We start from the raw sequence: 23,334 nt of genomic DNA on the forward strand, positions 1-23,334 counted from the left end.
CCATAATTCAGTTTCGTAAATAGGAAACCAAAGAAGAAAATAAAATTGAACCCAGGATGGGTTACATTCAAAAAAGTCCCCATTCCGTGTAAATACATTCAACGAAAAAGTAATACAGTAGTGCCCAGTCACAGTTCTTCATTTGGAAAAGAAAAAAATATTCGCTGTAGATTAGGACATAAAGAACGCAGGGAAGATGAAGAGGATGAAATCAACCTGGATGTGGACGCTGATCGCCATGGCAACCTCGCCTCACAACATCACAACATGAAGAGCGATGGAAATTAGACTTTTCAGATCGAAAAAAAACAACGAAGCTATCCTCATTGATACTGTGAAGTTTGTACAGTACATTTTGTCAGACAAAATAATTTGTATTTACACGCCTGTGGCCCCTTTTAGAATCAGTGTCACACATTTGACATGATAGCTCTTTTTAAACAGAATATATATATATATTTATATATATATATTTATATATATATTTATATATATATATTTTTATATATATATATATATATATATATATATATATATATATATATATAGAACATACTATTCATATACACAAAGATTTCATCTGTACAGCATGGGCTATGAAATACAGGCTGGCTATTTAGAGCAGACGTATACTGTATGTCTATAGTACAACAAAAAAAGGACAAAAAATTTTTAATTCACTTACATTTCAGTCAATTTAATAGTAATAATAATGATAATAATAATAATAATAATAATAATAATAATAAACTTAGATGGGAGATTTGGACCACAAATATTTCTTGAATATTTATATTTATTTTGCAATAGAATTTATTTTCTTTGAAGATCCAAATTTAGTCAAATGCTGCTAAATAAACAAATAAATATGAACAAAAATATATTAAATGAAATAGAGCACTATATTATTTATTATTATTATTGTTATTATTATTATTATTGTTATTATTGTTATTATTATTATTATTGTTATTATTAATATTATTATTATTATTGTTATTAAGGTCTGCCTGATTATCAAATGATACAAATTCTCTTTCTGTGCATTTCTCTCTCTTTTTTTTTTTTTACTTGTGAAAAAAAAAATTCGAGTTTTATCGCCCAGAAAGAGTTCGACATCAGAGTACGAAGGACAGTAAATGTAGCTGATGAGCATTTACATTTTGATTGCACAGATCGCTAGCGGAGAGGATGCCCACCGAATTATAGAAGATTAGAAGATGTGTGTACAGGAGGACTTACTATGAGTTAATGAAATATAACCAGGAGGAGGCGGGGTTTATTCAGAACTAACCAATTAAATCATTTCGATCTAATTATTCACTCAAGACAGCGTGATTTATGAGTGTAGTAGGGTTAGTAAGTCTTCCTGGAAATATCCTCCTCTTTTCACAAAGCAGGTGGGACTCAACCACACACACACACACACACACACACACACACTGAATCCTGGCTCCCTTCATAGGGTCTTTATCTCCTGGTGGTGACCTCAGGGAAGGCCAGCTCATGTCACATCACAGTGCCCACCAAAATCGAATGCTTTCAAACTGCCCGCTTTCAAATAATAATAATAAAAAAAAACATAGCAAAGGGCACATTTAAAGCATTTTTTTCCCATAGTAAATAACAGAGCCTATAAAAACCAATAAGTAATTATTTATGATTTATGATTATAATCATAAGTGCAAATGAAATCCATCTCCTTGTATTGGTTAGACATGTCTGTCATTCATAAAAACTCACCTTGACTCCTAAAATCAAATGCAACAGCGTGGAGTATAAATGTGGTCACTTTTTGCCACTGAGTATCCTCTCATCGTGTCATTGCTCTAACCACCAGGACTATGATGATGACCATGATACAGACGAAAAAAAATTGCCCTTGTGTTTGGGGCGGTCCGTTCATCCACATGGAGTTCCACTGCTGGTGACTTTTGCCACTGTGCTCTCACCAAAACCACAAAAAGATTGACAAGAAACAGATGAACTAATAGCCGTCCTGACATCTGCACAACTGCTTTACAGTGACGGTTAACCAGAGTTAAGACTTTTCAACATTTTTCCACTGTGCTTCGCTTAAAAATACAAAAAAAAAAAAGCTTCATTCCACCATTATTTCTTAATCCATTAAACTTTTTTTTTAAAAGAATGTATTCTGGTGGTCCTCCAGCTTGAGCAGTTGTATTGCAGTCCACACTCGCGGCCAGGACAGCGACAACGTTGTGCTAATAAATGAGCCTTTCAGGACTCTAAATTGAGATTTTTCCATTTTTTTGGAAGTGTAAATTAGAAAAAAAAAAAAAGAATGGCACCATGATGGCAACAAAGGACCATAAATTCCACAAAAATGTTTTCCCTTTTTCCAAACTGTCCAGGTTTCACAAATGTCTGTCATCTCTGACACTTAAGCATAGGCCTTTTCTGTTAAATGTGTTTTTTTTGTTGTTGTTTGTTTGTTTTTTTTGTTAGTTTTTTTTGCTTTTTTTTTTTTTTTTTTGCTTTTAGTTTTGCTTGTACTTCGGCTAATCATTCCTCCAGTCACTGCGAAAAAATAAGAAAAAATGAAAAGCCTCCTAAAACTTCCAGGAGTATTTACAACGGTCTGCCTGATTCCCTTTGTTCGTCGTTGAAACACACACAGCTCAAAAAAATTCAATTCGAAGCAGGGAGGATACGGATATCCCAAAAAAATTTGCAGAAATGTATGCAATCAACTTTAAGGCCTTTAGTCTATGTGGTAAAGAGGCAGAAGCACAAGCAAGAACATTTAAGCCCAATTTTTTTGTACACACACATACACACACACACACACACACACACACACAGACGTTCAGCCCAGGATGTCCAGATAAACAGGTGAAGCCTTGGCCAGGCTCTGGAGCAGATTGTGAATCTCTTTAATGTTGAGTCTCATGTACGGTTCACGCTGCCAGCAGCCCAGCATCAGGTCGTACACCTCTTTGGGGCAGGTACGAGGCCTCTGCAGAACCCGGCCCTGTGTGATACACTCGATCACCTGCAGGGGGAGCCATCGAATACAGACAGGATGTTATTCTATATTCCACAAGACAAAGTGGTGCTAATACAAACCATGTTTCAAACCTCATCACAATATATAAGGTATGTACATAAATATGACATGTATCATCTACACATATATCTATACTTATCTACATAGACTTATGCTTAGGCTTGAAAGGAAATTCACTTAAAAATCTAGTTTCGTATTTGATTGGATTGCCAGGAACTGACTGGGGTCTGGAGGGGCCAGATTTTGAAAATGGCTCCCACTACAAATAATTTTGGTTAAATCAAGTAGGAGCTAGTTTACTTTACTGTACTGTGTGTCTTTGCCGAAAAATAAAATGAAAAAATATTTCCGTATTACTATAATGCCAAAACCAATAAACAAGGAATACAGGAAATGTGAAACCTTAAGATCTGGTAATCCACTTTTCTTAACACAGTAAAAGATATTGAAAAAACCTTTTTTAAAAAAGCTGTTCACATTTCCACAAGAACTCCATACTCGATACTGTTCCCACATTAAAGACGAAAATGAATATATCATATACAGTACTGTGCAAAAGTCTTAGGCACCCTATTTTTATTTTTTTTGTACAAACTTTGTTATAGATTTTTATTTTATGACTTCTGCATTATCGAGTCAGTACAAAAACATTAGTTTTCCAGCACAAAATTAAAAGTTACAGAAAAATGTTTGTATGTCAGTAAAGAAAGCAGAATATTACACAAGAGAGCACTCCTCAGACACAGAAGCATAATGAAGGCTGCTGGGTTTCGCTGCAAAAATAAGCGGGCGCGACAGTCAAAGTCTCCAGAAGAACTGTGTCTGCTTCTGCAAGATGCTCAGTAACACTTACAGCTCATTTCCTTATAAAACTGCACACACTGCACCTGAGACTACTCTTTTTTTAAAGCAAAGGGTCATCACACAAAATTTTGACTTTGTTGCATTTATTACTGCTCTTTATAGTAATTTTGTAAATGTAGAAACATTTAATTTCATTGTTTTTGAAGGCATATTTGCTCTACAGCATTTCTTTGCATGTGCCTAAGTCTTTTGTACAGAATTTTATATTAATGCTATTCATTCATAATATACACTGAGCTGCAGTTTATGAAGTACTACTCTGTTTAGAAATAAATAGAGTCCATCTAGCACTATAAAGGGTTTTCATCTTCATCACAATCTCCTAAAATATCATAACAGTGGATTCCCTTTTCAAGTAGAACACATTTAGAAATCTAGAGCCCTTAATCATCCGAAGAACCCAGGAGGAAACGTATTTTCTCTACGTTTGTAGACTGGTGTAGCTGTAAACTAGCAACTCCGTGTGTACATTACTGTACTGTAGTATATACAGTATGTGTATTGTTTCAGACTCCATTTCAGATTTCATGGTAAAATAAATCCATTAAATACAGAGTATATGTAATCAGAAATCGGAGCGAGGGTTGGGTAATATAGCTAGCTGAGTAAATATAGAGCTAGCAACTGGCTAATTTGAGACGCATCATTGACCCAGTAGATATAAAATCTCTTCCGCTCAGCCAAAGGTTCCTCACATCAATAAGGTTTTTAGTTTGGGAAATGCGATAGAAAATATTAAAAAGATAAAGCAGTAGTCTTGTGTTAACTCATTAATTTAGAATTAGCATAGTTTAGCCATTTCTTTTCTTCGGAGAAAAGAAAAAGAAATAAGTAGAAGATAATCAAGTGTTTGACTTTTATTATGTTTGCCATCTACTGAGATGGGACATAATAGGGTAAACATAATAAAAGGGTAAACATAATAAAAGTCAAACATTTGAAAAGCTAGTTAGCTTTTTCTTGCTCATTTGCTATGGCTTTTTTTTTTTTTCATGGATACTGCAGTTTTAGCTTCACTTAGCAAACTAAATGTCCAGCATAGTCCTTTCATTCACTTAATCTTTTTTTAGGTACTGATTGATTTACTGAGCTAATATCCAAAGTGAGAATGAAATTTTTGTTAAGCTAGCAAGTACCCAGGCTAAGTACCCAGGTAGCAGATTGTAATGATAGGTAACTGATAGGTTTTCAAAATATTTTCATTTCACTTGTCATTTGGTCATCTACATTTATATAAAACAGATAAAGGTAATGAAATGTTGGATATTTAGTTAGCTATGGAAGCTAATAATACTGTATTTAAGGGGAAAGAACTAGCTAGCCACCATAATAAAACAAACTAGCGACTTACAAACTAGCATTAGACTAGTTTGCATCAGAGGGGTAAAAAAAACTGCATCAGAGAGGTAAAATTTTAACTGTTTAAAGTTCTGGCTTATTATTTCGGACTATAAATTGTTCTGTAATTACAGGTTTGTAATAGTTACAAGAGCTAGGAATTTAAATTTGGACTTGCTAGCCCATCCTAGAGTTTAAGGCATTAAACTCATAGGCTAATGTATAAAAAAAATAATGAATATATCGTTATTTATATATATGTTTTTTTTTAAAGTCTGTTCCAACTCTAGTTAGGCAGGTGCTGTTTTAGGGTTTTCACATGGGGTGGCTAAGAGGGGGTACAAGGCATTAACGGAGTGGCCTGGCTGAGGATATACATGTATGTTGGGCACATACAAATTTTAATCACATGGCCAATCTCATTTTAAGGGGAACCATGCCCCCCCCAACCCCACCTCTGGTCCACCCCTGGAGCCTGGGGACTGACTAAATCATTACACAAAAGATCAGTGCTTTATCATTATTTTATCAGCAATTCTCTGAAGAATAAACATCTGAGAATCTAACAATGAGAATAATTAACCATAATTACAGAATGAGCAATATTTTTATAAAAATAAAGTGACATGGGAGCACTCTCACCACGTCATGTACCCGGAAAGTTGTCTACACAGCTTAACAGGCGACTGCCCGGGATTTAAGAATTTTTTTAATTATTATTTGTATATTTTAAGCCATAGCAATGCTGGTGTGAGCTTCATAGCAGCATTAGTTAATCGTTGACCCTCAGACTGACCTCGTTATTGGAGAGCTGGTACCAGGGCTGCTTGCCGTAGGTGAAGATCTCCCACAGGACCACGCCCAAACTCCACACGTCACTCTCTGTGGTGAATCTCCGGTACATGATGCTCTCGGGAGGCATCCAGCGGATGGGCAACATGGTGTGACCGCCCACCTGAGAGCACACACGGGACTGGATTATTAAACTGTGGCTTTAAATGTAGCATTCGGATTATATACTAGGGCTTAATAAAACTGGACAATTCTTAATAAAACTGGACAAAACTGGGCCCAAAAAAACTGGACAATGTGTGTGTGTGTATGTGTGTGTGTGAACTCCCTCTCCTGTGAAATACCAGGCACTGGAGAGGGAGAGGGAGTTGACACACACACACACACACACACACACAGTGTGCTTCTGGCAGTGTTAGCATGGGGCAGATTTGGGAGAGCCCTTCAGTGTCAGATGGTCCGAGCTTTTTTTGGAACAACTAACCGCAGGAGGAGATTGTTCTTTTTTTATCGCACATTCATATTTCATCAGATCTAATCATCTGTTTTAGCATCATATATTTCAATTATCTATCAACAGCCTTGTTTTAAAAAAAAAAAAAAAAAAACAAAGCAGAAAATTGTTAACTAAGACCAAGTGTATAATTAACTGACTAATTAATGAATTTTTTAATTAATTAACTAATTAATTGAGTTTTTAGTGTTTTTAAAAGTACTTTCCTACTTTAAGGTTTGTAGTCAAGTGCAAAAGTTGAATTGAAAAAGTCTTTTAAGTTAAAGCTGAAAGAAATTTAGAGTTAGTAACTCAAGTGTCTAATTAGAGTGATCCATCAGTCTTTTCCAGTAAGAGCTAAAAATGTTTTCCAATAAAATAAAGTCAGAAACATTTCTCAGTTCACTTATACATATTTCAGCCTTCATTCTATCTAATTCTAGAGTATTTCATTTGTATTCACTTCTTGAGGCTTAAATAAAAAATATCAGTTCAGGTGGTTCAAAACCTTTTCTGTCACTGATTTGTTGGCTGGTGCTGTATTTTCATGAATTCTCTAAGATGTTAGGAGTTGTGGACCTCGCTGATGTCACGGTGGGACATTGTTATTGTTAGCACACTACCAATGGTGTTCAATAGGAGAAAATATTTCGACAATGATCTAAAAGTGATAATGATCAGTGAAAACAAAAGAGCAAAAGCTTCTTTTCTCACTCATCATTTTCCAGTTAGGTTTGACTTCATTTTCATGAGAAATCCAACGTCGAAGTAGTGGAGATAGTGGTGCAAACATTGGACTCATTGTCCCAGAATGCAATGCAGCTACGATGTTATAAACAAACACTCGGCTTGGCTAGATAGCGATCTATGAGATGACCGAGCATGATGCTGTTGATGGAGGTATTAGCATGAAAGTGGAAGCTTTGGAAGCTGATCCGTTTGAGCAGAGTGTACAGATGAGGAGGATGTGAGAGCTGGACAGACTAAAAGACTAAAGCACTGCTGCAGCGTGGACGAAGCAAGGACTAGATCCCTCTGCACTACTATCAGCATGGCAATGTTGGTAACAAAGGAGGCCATTAACTAAGAAGCGGAGGGCATTAACCAAAAACTCAGGCACCATTAAAGATCACATGTCAATTAATCATAAAGATCACTATGCAAGTCATTCAGGCTGGATTTTTTTCCTTCATATGGATAGGAACACTAATATAATCCAGAGACTTACAGAGATATTAATAAATAATAATGCTTAATATTTCGGCCTCCTTACCCTGTAGTAATCTGTGCTGTACACATCCCTGGACATGCCGAAGTCTCCGATCTTCACGAGCAGATTCTCCCCCACCAGGCAGTTGCGTGTGGCCAGATCTCTATGAACGAAATGCTGTGAGGCCAGATACACCATGCCGGCTGCGATCTGCTGAGCAATGTGCAGCATCTGCGACTGAGTCAGCTCCACCAGCAAACTCTGCTGCCCGTCTGCCATTAAAATCGCATCTGGACCATGAGCCCTGAGCAGCCGAGAGAGAGAGAAAGAGAGAGAGAGAGAGAGAGCGACATGCTAAGAAAAGCACCCGTCATGTACCACTAAACATATTCATGCATGCTTGTGTTTAAATACAAAAAACACACATCTACTGGTGGTGCTGTTCAGAGAACCAGTGAATGTTTTTTCCCCACCAGCTGAAGAGTCGAATCGTTACCTAATCAGGAGTAGCAGTTTAAAAAATAACTGTGGAGGTTTTTACAAGTTCTACTTCAGGCTTTGAGAACATTTTTAACCATCCAGAGGTACCAGTGAATTCTTCAGCATCTAAACACAGTAACAATTGTGCTGCGCAAGCTGAAACATGGCTTTATTGCTTTTAGCTGTTTATCGAGTGTGTAGCTACAGGGTTTGTTAGCATTAGCATTAGCATTAGCACAGTAGCTCCTGTTAAGTTTGCAATTATCATGATGTGAGGATAATTTTGCTTTGAGATTTTTTTTAAAAACAATTTTCACCCAACCCCCACCATTTGTGTCCTATTTCAATGGGGGTCAGCTAAATAACTCTAGTTGCTTAAGTTGTCATGGGAAAAAAATTACCCCCTCCCCAGTGACATCATCAGTTCTTTATTTCGGATTCAGCAGCGCAACAATTTTGCTGACGAGAACCTAAGTCTTTCGTGGAACAGTTCCAGCTTTAGCTACCAGCTCCAGAACCAGGGCTAACACATGCCTGAGGAACTTGTTGAGGTCTCCGTGCTTCATGTACTCGAACACCATGATGAGGGGATCGCTCTCCACACACACGCCGTAAAACGTGACGATGTGCTCATGCTGCAGGTTGGTCAGAAGCTCCGCCTCTCGGTGGAAGTCGGCCCGCCCACTTTCACTCGCCTCTTTCAGCGTCTGTGAGATATATATATTTTTAAACAAAAACACACTTCACTCTTAGCAAAAGTTCTCAGGTTCTACCTGAGGAGTATACACTCTTAGAACACACACGCCTTCATCTTAAAAGCCTTTTTTTTACTTTTATTATTAAAAGAGATCACTGCTATTAATGGCTAGTAATGAATATCTCATATACACTCAAGGTTTTTAAAGGGTTCTTCAAAGTTTGTTTTATAGGTAAGAGTTCCTAGCTTCTTAAAAGAAACACGCTTTGAGAAACACACTGTTGTAGCATTCTCTGTTAAACCATTAACAGTTCCCCCAGCTGAGAGGTGGAAGAACCTCTTAAGAGTACAAGATTTTCCTTTTTTCTAAGAGTGTATGCAATTCACTTAGCAACACGAGTTCTATGGGCTAATAAAGGATCCATGCTTCCTAAGAACACTCTGTGAAAGTGAAACTCTTTGCTGTAGGGTGTTACACGGAACCATTAAGGGTCAATCAGATAACGTTTAGAGATTCTAGATTTTACCTTTTTTAATAAGAATGTATGCTACAACACAGTTCGCTGTAACATGTTCACTTTGCATAAACGGTTCCTCAGGAAATTCTATTTAGAACCCTTCATGAAAGAAAAACCCTCTGTTGTAGGGTTCTACACAGACCTTTAAGGATTCCCTCAGATTTACCTTTTTTCTAAGAGTGCATGCTACATCTCTACAACACACTTCACTGTAAACTGGTCACTAAGCCACTGTGCCCTCCATAACACTATTCATTGGAACATAATTAATCATAAATAAATCACTGCTTCCTAAAAGGATGCTACATAGAACACTGTATGAAAGAGAAACTCTGCTGCAAGATTTTACATTTAAGCGTTCCCCCAATGGAACATTTAAGGTTCTAGATTTGATCTTTTTCTAAGTGTGTATGCTACAACACAGTACATTGTATGTAAAATGTTAATTTAGCAAAAGGGTTCCTCAATGGTTCCCTTGGGTTAATAAAGCTCAGCTGCTTCCTATAAGGACTCTACTTAGAACGCTATGTTGCAAGATTCTACCTTTAGAAACTTTAAGGGCTGCCCCAGTGGAACAACCAAACAACCTTTAAGGGTTCTAGATTTACCTTTTTTTTTCTAAGAGTGTATGCTACGACAAAGTTCACTGTAACATGTACATTTAGCAAGACGGGTTCCTCAAGCGTTCTTTGGGATAATTAGGGATCAATACCTGCTTAAAGGATTCTACTTAGAACCCTATCTTGTGCTTCTACAAAGAACCTTTCAGCTTCCCCCATTGGGACAACCAAACTAAAGATTGAGACAACCAATGCTTCCTAACAGGATCCTACCTAGAACCTTCTATGAAAGAGAACCAAACTGTAGTAGGGTTCCTCATAGTACTTTCTCTCGAAACAACTACCCAAGGAAGCCTTTAGGGTACTAGATGGATCCTTTGAAAACTTTAAGCCTCGTAATAAATGTTACTAGCATTTATGAAAATCTAAGGATCTCAGAGCCTCGTACCTTGACAGCTACCAAAATCTTCTCCTGGTCTGGTGACAAGTTGTAGCACTCGGCGAGGAACACCTTCCCAAAAGCTCCCTCTCCTAGTTCTCTCTTCAGGACTATGTTGTGCCGTTTGATATGTTGCACAACTGAAAAAATGCATCACAATTCAGCCATTAGGTCACTGTCGCTAATGAGCGCAAATAACAGGACAGACCTACAGCAGAACCATGCAAATTAATCATGTAAAAGAAAGCACAGAGCTCATATCTGTAAAGTCTGAATGTAGTGATTCACTTCAATGTTGTTGCCATGGCAGTAGAGAAGGTGAGTTTAGTATGACGACAAGCGGAGGCAAGCTCACGTCTGGAATCAGTTTCAGATGTTTGGGATGGAGTGAAGTGAGGTAGAGTGTCTGTGTGTGTTGTGGTAGGTTGTTTGAGGTGGTCTAGTGTGCCATGGCAACTCACAAGTGTCCGATTTCAGCACACTGCCAGGATTACGGAAGTACTGCGGGTTCTCGATGACCGGGATCTTGGTCATGCCGATGATGACAGCGTCTGGGCCCATCTCAGAGGACGACGGTGTGTTGTTGCCATTGGAGACATGGTGGAGTGGGCTGGCTGAGTCGTCGTCATTACTGATTACTGAGGAGGACCCTGCAGTGGAGGAAGGAGAGCAGTGTGCCAGAAATATGATTATAAAAAATATGATCTGATTATAAAAATACAGACAGGTGACTATGAATTGAATGATCAGTTTCAAATGGTGGATTCGATTATAGGAATATATATGTGGTGGTCCTGGGGGAAAAAAGCATCAGATGTCCTTGGAGCTGAATTCTGTTTAAAAAAAAAAAAAAAATTGTTGGAAATGTGCCTAATCTGTTCAGTTTGTAATGAAATACTGGCTGTCGAAATATCTGTGATGATCCTGTGCCACATTTAAATGTAATTTTCTCTGTTTTCACTTTTGAGGGTAACCAAACTTTGAAATGCTTTAAATATACTTGTGGTTGACATATGGATGTAACACAAATTTCTGAAAGTGTGAATAACATGCTGGCGAATGAGGCAAATATGTAGACACACTGCATGGGCTTTATTTTGGCAAATCCAATAATCATAGTCATTACTGATAGCAAGTGATAGTACACATGGCAACATTAAATGAGGATAATCCATAATCAAAAAATGGAAAAACAGAATAAATATGGAACAGAAAATAAGGCTCCGAAGTGCACGACACAATCGACAAGACACGGAACAGGTGCACACATTCAGGGAACAAACCAATGACCAGATAAGGCGGACCAAAACCAAAACAAAAGCATTTTGTAGATCATTGAACAGTGCGGTGATAGAAAGAATATGTGGCATCCTGTAGTCAAAATTTCACCATCTAAAGGGTTATCCCATACCACCGCACATAATTTTTGCTGCTTGAAAATTACTGCTTGTCTTCTGGCCACAAATTAAACCTAATCTAGCAATAAGCTACACTATCTTTCAGGGTTGTCCTGTTAAAATCTAGGACTACATTTAAAATTGTCCCTGTCGCAGCTGTGACACATTCTTACCCTTCAGCCCAAACTTTGAGCTTCGACCGTACTTCAGAAAGATCAGCATCAAGATGCACCCAGTGAGCGCAACCCCAGCGATCCCCACCACAGCATAAACCTGGAATAAAGATACAAAAGAAATCTTAATGAGGGCTCATTCTCAAGGAATACATCAGGTCGTAGTTCTACGGTAACAAGATTAGTTCTTAGTTTACAATTACCAGATAAAGCTCTTAATCTAATATTATGCATTTTTCACTGCATGCATTTACTGCAAATTTGAAATGTAGTTAAAACTTACAGCCACCTTGCCCTCTTGACTTCCTGGGATTTCTGAACAAAACACCAATAAACGACAATGTATGTTTTCTAAAATTCATCAAGATTTAGTGATTATTGAGAAGTAACCTACTGAATAAAATTAAAATGAACATACCTGGAATGTCAGTTGTGTCTAAGCAGAGAATTCACACACCAAAGCCAACAGCATATGACAGAAATTGATTAAAATCATGAGTGTATATTCAACTGCATCATACATACAGTATTTCAACATGGTAAAATGTCAACAAGCTCAGAGCAAAATGTGCTATGCGTGAAGAGAGAGTTAAATATTACAGTGAAACAGGAGTTTTCGACTCCAACCCTGAGCCATCACCTGAGAAGAAAAACCATGGGGGACTCCACACTTAGACTGTTTAAGTGCTTTATAAGGTCTCCTGGTGGACAACCATATCACTAGGGCAATTGTGAGCCCTGTGACTGGCATCTGACACTTGGCAATAATATTGACTGTATTGCTTCGGAAACGTGCTAAAACTGGGAAAATCAATGGAAACCTACAGTACGGCTCTGGTGGAAAACCCAGGACTGGGCTGGAAAACCCTCTGGTGGAGGTCAATATTATGCCTATCAAACTTAAATTAGTTGATCCAACATCCGGAAATGAAATGAAACTTACACACAGCAACAGATTACAAATAAAAAAAAAATGATAGTCATGCATATTCTGATAGAGTGACTTACCGTAGTAGAACCCTGTAAAGCAGACGCAAGCACATAGTTACAATTAGTTTCACATATATAAATATGTGAGATTGAAATTAGCTTAATGTCAGTGTGAAGGTGCACCCACCTGCCCCTGAGTGCTCCACGTCAGGGATGAACATGAAGTGCGCGGTGATGTTCCTCTGGTCTTCACCGTACTCGTTGGTGGCCACAAGCGTGTAGACACCATTGTGGATGTGCGTGGGGATATCAAGCTGCAGACAGCCATGGTACTCGCTCTCCGTCGACTCGTGGATCTGAGTCTTGATGTAGTCCTGCTCCTCCAGGGGTTGGCCCTGGTGGTACCACAGCAGCACAGGTTTGGGGTTCCCCGTCACACTGAATGGGATGCACCAATCCTGGTTGCGCATGGGCTTGTCCAGGTCCAGGATAATCGGGGGGACTGAACCCAGGAATGGGTGTGAAAGGTGAGGTGAGGAAGAGAAGGAAGGGAAAGAAAAGGAGAGGAGAGGAAGTGTGACCACGGGTCATGGCAGGAGACAAACCAGAGGGGTGAAGTCGGAGTGTGGTGAGATTTAGAAGCAGTTTGGTTTGGAAGAGCGTGACGAAAGGGAAAAGTACAGAGGGGATACTAGGAGGAGGAATTGAACAGAACAATAAGAAATGAAAATGTTTGCTGGAACATAAGGGGCAGTAAGACCAAAAATAAACCAGCAAACAAGCAGGAAATAAAATGCACTTTGGATATCATTGGGACATACTGAGTAAAAATACTGGTAATAACACCAGTGGTGCATTACTTACATTTGCCTTTAGTTAATGTTAGAAAGAAGCCCATCAGTGGAGTCTCACAGGACTCATTTTCAACACAACTAATTATAGGCCTGGTGGTTTAGAAAAGAAACTGCATGCAAGCCCTCTAGTGTGCAACAAAATTGCTCATTTTAACACACACTGTTAAAGACATACCCAGTGCAATAAATGGCAGCAAAGTAGTTCGTCACATATTCACACACACACACACACACACACACAGAGAAGTGAGTGCTTACAGAGGATATTGAGGATGACAGAGGACTCAGTCTGACCCACAATATTCTCAGCGCTGCAAGTGATCTCTCGGCCATTGTCGCTGTGGGAGAGGTTCCTCAGTGCCAGCATAGACTGCAGGTCAGTTGTGTGCATCTGGTTGCAGGGAAATGTGAGACGATTTTAGGGGTGAATTTTAACAGTTTGATACACATTGAAGCTGTTTAGCCAGAGAGGTTCAAGATGCTGCACAATGTATTGTTCCTCTGCGGTAATACCGCAAGTAAGTCCTGTGCAGAGCTTTCACTGTTAAAGGGGAGGTTCAAGGAGAACCCCTTTAGGAAGCAAAAACAATAGGCAATCATGGCACTGTCCATTGTGTAGAATGTTTTATCTGATATGATGAGTGATAGGACTGAAGAGAAGGCACGCGGTTTCCGAATGGGAAAACCTGTGGGCATAAGTGAGGGCTCTTATTGCTCTTATAGGAAAATAATCCATGACAGGGTGGTGTGATGCAAAGTGGAGTTACTGTTACCACCACAAAGTGGATCTGGCTGGAACATTATAATTTTTACTTTACTAATGAATGACAAATCATGTTTTTATCTATGTAATATTTAGAAATAACTGCAAATATTAAACATTTATAGCTACTGTATACTGTATGTTTAGGAATGTTTAGGAATATCTATGAGACATGAGACAAGTTAGTTCCTGTTATCACTTACATTATGGCAGCTATAAACTCGTTACAGTCATTCCCTCACCAGCCTCTTTCTTTTTTTAATGTGATAATACAGAGTGTATAATGGATTGGCATACCAGTCAGTTCATGGTTTATTGTGATATTGACCATTACTCTTAGGATAAAAAGGTCAACGCTCGAGTATTCATCAGCATTTTCCTCAGGAAGGGAGTCCCTTAAGGAAGCTAAGAATCCTTTATTATCCAAAAAACATTCAATTTTCCTTCTAAGGTTATATAAAATAACACCTTTATTATATACAGTAATTATGAAGAAGTTAAAGTTATAAGCGTTGCCTGAAAGTTGTGACCCTAACTAACAGCATTACTGCATAGGAATCTGTATCCCACCGGCTGCTGTTTCCAAGCAGGCACAAGAGACACTTTGTTGTAAATATTATAGCGGTTACATTAAATATTAATGGAAAACATGGGGCTTTCAGGAGTTAGAGCCAGGTTCCCACGGTCCGAACGTCTTATAGGGATTAACAGGTCCATTACTGCACGTAATGGCAATTAAGTGTTTAAGTGCTCGTTCTTAATGTACCAGTGGTGCTTTGTACAGAGTGCTTAGGACTCACGTGAGGGTTCTGTGGTTATACACAGGGCATTTCAGGTTTTACGAAGCAGATCATTACAATCCAATACATTTTGATGTGGTCGACATGCAGAGAACTTTGATTAGTCTTTATAAACTCTTCTACCATGAAAGGTATGCACAAGTTGGCAAGAATGGACTAATGTAAGGAATAAATCCCTTGGGGGAATGCTATTATTGGAAAATAACCAACGATGTGGTGGTGTGGCGCTATTGTTACCACCTTGAAGTTGATTATTTCCCAATAACATCACACTGCAATTTATCGATTACATACTTTTTAACCATTTACAGTTACGTTTAATGTTGTGGAATGTCAAGTTAGTTCCTGTTATCATTTATGTTATTGCAGCTATAAATGGTCCTTCCATCGCTAGCCTCTGTCTCTTGAAGACAAAAAAATCACATAGCTTGTCACCACAAAGAGCTCAGTCCGCTGTCCTGGAGACTTTCCTTTCTCAGAATACCTACAGTCAGTTACGAAGCGCTGACACTGTAGACTCCTTCCATAATTGTTAAATAAATGTCTCCTTACAGAAAACTACACCGCTTTTCTGTGTTAAATAACAATACCATTTTAAAACCATTTGCTGTTAATCTTGGATTACGTGGAGATTGGATTATGTGGAGCATCATGAATGAGTTGTTAACATAGAAACAATAAAGTCTTAGAAAAAGTGCCAGCACCTTCTGACCAATCAGATTTGAGAATTCAATAACACTGTGGTATAAAGACAGTTAATAGCTTGGGGATGTGTTTTTACCTCATGGCTGGTTGTAAGTGGTGGATGATCAGTGGTGTTCAAATTCCAGAAAAGCACAGGTGCAGGAGATCCAGAAGCGCTACACACCACTGTCGCATCACTTCCTGCCATCTGGTTAACAACAGGAGGGACAACCTCTACCTGTGGAAACTCTGCAAAGTGAGAAACATCAATGTATTTTTGTTGACCTGTAGGATTCTCTTAAGCTAGGCCAAAGTAATGCATTACAGTTAAAGGTGCATTAGGTATGATTTGTCAAAATTTGTCAAGATTAGGTCTCTGAAGGTTAAATAGGTGGAATTTAATACATTTTGAATGAATTTTATTCACTCCTTAAGCGAATAATTACAACACTATGAACATGCATCGAGGAGTTTAAGAGTGCAGTCGCTGCCCTTTTTTTCTTTATAATGGAAAATAAAACATATCTACTCGATTTGTTATGTTGGAATGAAAAATGGAATTCAAAGCTTTATACAGATTACCCTTACAGCAATTACTGAGCAGCGTCTGTAATTTTCATCCCCATCACCAATAATAAATAAATCCATCTTGGGAAAGCACTGCCAGTGTTTTGGTTGTGTTTCTTTTTGTTAAGTTTTTTTGAAGCACAGAGTGATTTTTAATATATATATATATATATATATATATATATATATATATATATATATATATATATATATATATTAAAAATATAATATATATATATATATATATATATATATATATATATAAACCTGGCTGCACTGGACGCTTGTTGATTTGAAACTGAGATAGCATGGAGTGAAGGGCAGTGTGGAAAATGACTGACATGAGGCCCATCCAAACAAAAACAAGCCTTCCAGAGCGGAAGGCAGTTTTCCAAACGGGTTTTCTCAGCCAAGTAATACACTTGTGCTGAGAATATGGCTTAAACCATTATTTTTTAGATCATTTCTACATATTTTTCCATGTTATTTGTACTAGGAAGAATTTTTTTTTCATTTCTATTGCACCTTTAATTGACTGATTATACTCTCACTGAATTGAATAAACTTGAGCTAGAGTTTTCTCTGCAGTCGACTGATGAAAATGTGAGTGGAGTCACTGGTTTACCACATGAAGGGACAGTGATATTGGAGAGGATCCTCAGCCTCCCGCCTTCCTGCACACACTGGAGTTGATCTCGCTCACTCAGATCCAACCACGACTTGATCCACATGTTCTCACATGTACACTGCAGTGGATTCCCAGCCAGCAGCCTGTATGGCACAGGAGTGCCAATCAACCCATTAATCACGTATTAAAAACACAAAGTTGTTCAGTAACAGGTTTTTTTTTTATACCACGCCCATACACAGGGGTGTTATGAGCGGGTGTCCATATAAGAGGCTCCAGTGCCATGAGACTTACAGAGTCGACATGTTGGAATTGCGAATTGCTGTCCATGACAGTGTTGACAGTCTGTTGTCTCTGAGATCCCTACAAGTCAGAATGAAAGCTTACAGCGCACTGCATGCAGAACAGTTCTACTGCTGTGAAAAATCAGCAATAAAGGAATGACAAAATACAGTGGCATCATTCTCTTCTACAGCATCAAGATAAACGAAAATTAAAACTTAATAGTTGCCTTGTTCAACTTGACTTAAAAAATGACTACAGTGGAAAAATATACTTACAAATACTGAAGTTTGGAATTGTAGACAAAGGCTGTTGTAGATACAGACATCAGTTGAGTGTTGATTATTGTTCTGTATTAAACACATTAATGTCAATATTAGTACCATGGTTATGTGGTAGAAATTCACCTGCAATGTGAGAAATCACTATCCACACTTGAATGTCCATCCATCCATCCATTTTCCATACCTCTCATCCTACACAGGGTTGCGGGGGAGCCTGGAGCCTATCCCATGGAACTCCGGGCATTGGACAGGTGTCCCCTCATACATTACATTACATTTATGGCATTTGGAAGACACCCTTATCCAGAGTGACTTACATTCATCTCATTTATACATTTGAGCAGTTGAGGGCCCAGCAGTGGCAGCTTGGCAGTGCTGGAATTTGAACTCATGACCTTCCAGTCAGAAGTCCAATGTCTTAATGTCTACTGAGCTACCACTTGGCCACTAGTAGGGCACACTTCGGACAATTTGGAAATGCCAGTCAACAAGGCACGTCTTTGGACTGGGAGAGGAAACCCCCAAAGCATGGGGAGAACATGCAATCTCCGTGCACACAGGGCGGAGACGGGATTCGAACCCCCAAACCCAGAGGTGTGAGGCAAAAGTGCCTGAGCCCGGACAGCCACTCTTACATTACCAACCGTACCTTACCTCAGAGTGCTACAAGGGTTGAGACAGAAGAGTGGAGTATATATGGTTACGTTTATGAATTATTCATTTCGTTATTATTCTTATTCATTTAGTAAAAGACAAAGAAATCAACATCCTACTGGATGACAGAATACACTGATTATCCTATTTTAACATAACTGCTACCTCCTGTCTTCCTCACCATCATCTTCTTCCCATCACATATCCCCATCTTATCTCATCCACTAATTCTTGACATTTGTCATAGAATTGCATTCCACAGCACTTTTACGACCTCTTGCCCTTGTCTGTGTGGGCCGAGTCTCCAAACAGGGAAGTAACCCTCTAAACGGTCAGTTCCTTCTCCCAAAAATATACAACTCATTGAGACCATGAATTTCATTTCCCCATTTTCTTAAAACAACCTGTTCTTTTTCAGATTTGAACTGCTATGTTCAAATCTGATATATATACATGCATATATATATATATATATATATATATATATATATATATATGCTTTTTTGCAGAGATGCAGAATGAATGTTTATAGCTGCTATTATGTAAGTGATAACAGGAACTTTATATGAGCTTTATATGTAACTATGAATGATTAAAGAATGACCTTTTCGACCATTCTTTAATCAACAGAAAATTTTAATTGACAAATCGTTGTGGTATAAGAGGGATAAAATACTTTGAGCATGCTAGGTTTTGCTAACTATTCCATACACATATGATGAAAAAAAAATACTCACAAATTCCTGAGATTTGTGTAAAACTTCATGTAGTCCTCGTTGAGTATAAATAGTCCATTCTGATTCGTGATATACCTGGAAATAAAAAGAATCAGTTCCACGATCACTGATTTTGCAAGGGCATCATTTGTAAGCTTTCTATGAGCTATAGGGTTCTTAAACATTTTGCAGCCACTGGAAATAAATTATACAGATCCAGTACAGATTTGATTACATGAATATTATTCACATGTGCACAAGAATACTTTGTCTATTTATCAGTCATAGAGCTTTCACCTTCTTGAACCGGCAACAGACACATTGGATTCAGGTTGACTTTACTTGTAGGCCGACTTGTTCTTGAATTAAATTATTTGAATTCAAGTGACCAGTTAAACTGGCTAATAACTAATAACTAATAACTGTGATAATGTTAGTTGTTATTTTCACTGCTGTAACTAAATTAAAAAAAAAATCACAGACCCCCACTTTGAATTAAACAGATAGGTGTAGAGGAGCACAGGCAAATGCATATGAAATAAAGGTCAGAAATAAAGGTTATATTTTCCTTGTCACACAGTTGGTACTATCAGACATATCTTTTCTACCTTTAATATGTATCTTTAGTAAGTACACTATATAGTCAAAAGTATGTGGACACATGACCATCACACCCATATGTGGTTTTTCCCCAAACTGTTGCCACAATGTCTAAAGCACACAGTCGTCTCAAATGTCTTTGTATGCTGTAGAATTACATTTTCCCTTCACTAGAACTAAGAGGCTGAAACCTGTTCCAGCATGACAATGTTCCTGTGCACAAAGTGAGCTCCATGTAGACATCATTTGCCAAGGCTGGAGTGGAAGAACTTGAGTGTCCTGCACAGAGCCCTGACCTCAACCCCACTGGAACACCGACTGCACCCCAGACTTCCTCACCCAACGTCAGTGTCTGATCTCACTAATGCTCTTGTAGCTGAATGAACACAAATCCCCACAGCCACGCTCCAAAATCTAGTGGAAAGCCTTCCCAGAAGAGTGGAGGTTATTATAACAGCAAAGAGGGGAGTGAAGGGCTAAATCTGGAAATGGGATGTGCAGCAAGCACATATGGGTGTGATTGATCAGGTGTTCACATACTTTTGGACATATAGTGTATATACCTCATTCCCTCAGTCACTTTCAGTAAGTGTGCTTTATCTTTTGTCAGGGTCACAGTGGCTCCGGAGCCAATCTCAACCCAAACACTGGACGTGAGGTGGGAACATGCCATCTCAGGGCACCATGCATACACACATTCATATTTATCTTAACCAATCCAATCCAATCCACCTACTGGCATGTTTTTTGGGGGAACCCAGAGGAACCCCCACACGGACACGAGGGAGAACATCCAGAGAAATTCCACACAGACAGTCACGCGAGCTCAGGAATGAACCCTGGAGCTGTGAAGCGGCAACACAACCCTCTGCACCGCTCTAAAAAGCTCATTAAAGGGATGCACCTCATGCACCTTTCCAGGTAATAGTTAGCCGTCCATATGAAAGGTACTACAGATGTACCATTGATGTTACCAGGAAAAGCACCACCAAGGATAAGGTACCTTTATTTCTCAGAGTGTTTCTTTGGCATCTCCAACGCCCTTTTTTTTTTTTTTTTTAAGTTTCTGGCGCTTCTGCAGTTAAAACTCCGCCATAGGAGCGTTTGGGTAAAGCGACGTGATTGCACCGCACGCGCCTAAAGTAGCTCCGCCGCGGCGTTGTCATGGCAACCGAGTGACATATTTGTGTAGGCGCTGATGCCTATTGCTCTGCAGACTCTGAACTGAAGCACACACCATGATGAGAAACATTTTTTGAGAAAGGTTTGGTGAAAAAGTGTGTGTGTGTGTGTGTGTGTGTGATTTTTTATTTATTTATTTATTTTTGCTTTGCATAGGCTACAGTCATGCATTCTTATTCTGAATTCATGCGCGCGTGATGGGTCTTAAATCTCAGCTAGGCCTGTTTTCAGCACCTCATCATCATCACCATCACCATCATCATCATCATCTCTCTTTTCTCCCCTTATCATTCTCAAGCCAGTATAGATTTATTAGATTATCTCGACTCAACTCTTTCAATTAGCATTTTTATGTATTGATTTTTTTTTTCTGTGAAAAGCACCACACTGTGAAAAGCTAGAGAGATCTAATCGGTGTAGATTTGTTCTAGTGCAAATTTCATATACTTTTATTTACCATAACACCCACCCCTTGGTGATGCGCGTTCCCGTTAGCGCGCACACACTCCCGCGCAGCACATACGCTTAAGCTCGCGCGCACGCGCGCACATACACATACACACGCACACACACACGCACACACGCGCGCGCGGCCTTTTATGTTGATATATATATATATATATATATATATATATATATATATATATATATATATATATATATATATATATACACAATGTGTGTGGATAGATTTTGTATGTTTGTATGCCAAATCACTGCTATTTGCTGTCAGTAAATATATCGAGTATCCTGCATCCTGCATCCCAAAAGAGAGAGAAAACAGGGAGAAATGCATTGCATTAAGCATGAATATGAACCATAAGGCTATGGGAAGGTTATCGGATGTCACAGAACATCATCCGCGATTTTAGACATCTGAAAATGCCATCAGCTCATTTTACACCACATTACAAAAAATATATATAAATGTGTATTCCTCTCAGGTTTTTTTTTAAGCAGCAGCACGACACGTCTCCTCACATCTCTCTCATCTCTCACGGACTGAATCACAGCCCAAGCTGCTACTTACATGTCGGTGATGTTTTCCATGTCGGTCTCCGGCACCAAGATAGGAAAATCCTCGAGTCCTGGTTCCTGAGAGACGCACGCGATCCTCGAGGTGTTACAAGTACAAGATGTAGGACATGAAGATCCGAGCTTCAGGAGCCCCATCAAAATCCCATAAAATCCCCAGCGAGCCATTCCGGTAAACCCTGCGACCAGTTCCAGCGTTAATGCCCCAGTGGTGTGTGTGTGTGTGTATGTGTGTGTGTGTGTGTGTGGGGTGGGGGGGACAGGGGGAACGGGACCGAAATATCTTCTTCTTCTCTTTCTTCTTTTCCAAGCGCCACTTTTAATAATTCCTTACAGCACAGAGTGAGCTGATGCGCAAAGACGGCGAGGCGAGACTGCTGTCATGGAGTGGCCTTCTGCTGTCTGCGCACGATGGAGGGATCACACCATCATGTGTCGATCCACGGTGCCAAGATGATATTGTGCTTGCTGTCAGGCTCCGTGAGTGCGGGTTCAAGGTGATGTGGTTGGGGGAAAAAAACAACAACCCAAAACAAAACAAAAAAAAAATCCGTCTGCCACGATTTCAGTGTGGAAGTGAGCAGAGCGGAGCGCAACGGGATTGGTTCCGACCAATAGTAAGGCTATCCAAAAGCGCTTGGCTGACGGCACTGCGATCCCGCCTCCTGCCGCTGATCCCCTCAGCAAGACTCGGAGCTAAAACGTTTGACCCTTTGATTTGGCGAAATAGACAGTAGATAATAACCTTTGCTCATAATACACATGTAGCCTATACTGAGTTGATCATTATGAGCTGACAAAGCTCGTGCTCTTAAGGAGAAGGAGGAGGTGGAGGAGGAGGAGGGTGATGCCAGTGCAGTGATGCTGCGCGTCCACGCAGGCGATGCTCCACCATCCACCATCCGCCATCCACGTCTCCAGAAAAACGCTGCGTGGGTATAACGTGGCACCGCAGGCACTGGCCGGGGGGTTATGGCGCCTGATCCAGCGCTGTGGCACAGAACGTGCGCGCGCGTGTGTGCGTGCGTCTGTGTGTGTGTGTGTGGGAGGCAGAGTACCTGCGCGAGGCTATTGATTAGGACAAGACAAACGCCTCACCCCTAGTATTTACAGGAATATTTACATCCTGTCAGTGGCATGTGAAGCACAGGAAATGAGAGAAAACTATATATATATATATATATACACACACACATATCATAGGTCTTCATGAAATATGCACCCTGCTGCTGTTTTTTTTTTTTTTAATCATGATATTATTTTCAATTTAAGATTGCTTTACCCCTAAAGTTTTTGGCCAGTTCGTGCTACAAGCGCGAGCGTGGCGTGTCGCGCGCCTTCAACAAAAGCCCAATCCACTGAC

The 23,334-nt window shown here is 39.3% G+C and overlaps 1 protein-coding gene across 1 annotated transcript; it reads right to left on the reverse strand.

The window, feature by feature from the left end:
- Nucleotides 1-1,046: 1,046 nt before the first annotated feature.
- On the reverse strand, nt 1,047-23,028 carry ntrk2b (neurotrophic tyrosine kinase, receptor, type 2b). Its single transcript, XM_026922488.3, has 18 exons — nt 21,967-23,028; nt 19,176-19,250; nt 17,779-17,850; nt 17,513-17,581; nt 17,216-17,361; nt 16,121-16,272; nt 14,035-14,167; nt 13,110-13,424; nt 13,001-13,012; nt 12,411-12,428; nt 12,276-12,307; nt 11,993-12,092; nt 10,884-11,072; nt 10,432-10,562; nt 8,743-8,915; nt 7,792-8,032; nt 6,030-6,188; nt 1,047-3,016 (listed from the first exon to the last, which is right to left on the reverse strand). The coding sequence occupies exons 1-18, from the start codon at nt 22,137-22,139 to the stop codon at nt 2,831-2,833; spliced, it is 2,376 nt and encodes a 791-aa protein (XP_026778289.2). The 5' UTR covers nt 22,140-23,028; the 3' UTR covers nt 1,047-2,830.
- Between the last annotated feature and the right edge of the window lie 306 nt (nt 23,029-23,334).

The sequence above is a fragment of the Pangasianodon hypophthalmus genome, chromosome 27 (genome assembly GCF_027358585.1).
Source record: "Pangasianodon hypophthalmus isolate fPanHyp1 chromosome 27, fPanHyp1.pri, whole genome shotgun sequence".
Classification (NCBI taxonomy): Eukaryota; Metazoa; Chordata; class Actinopteri; order Siluriformes; family Pangasiidae; genus Pangasianodon; species Pangasianodon hypophthalmus.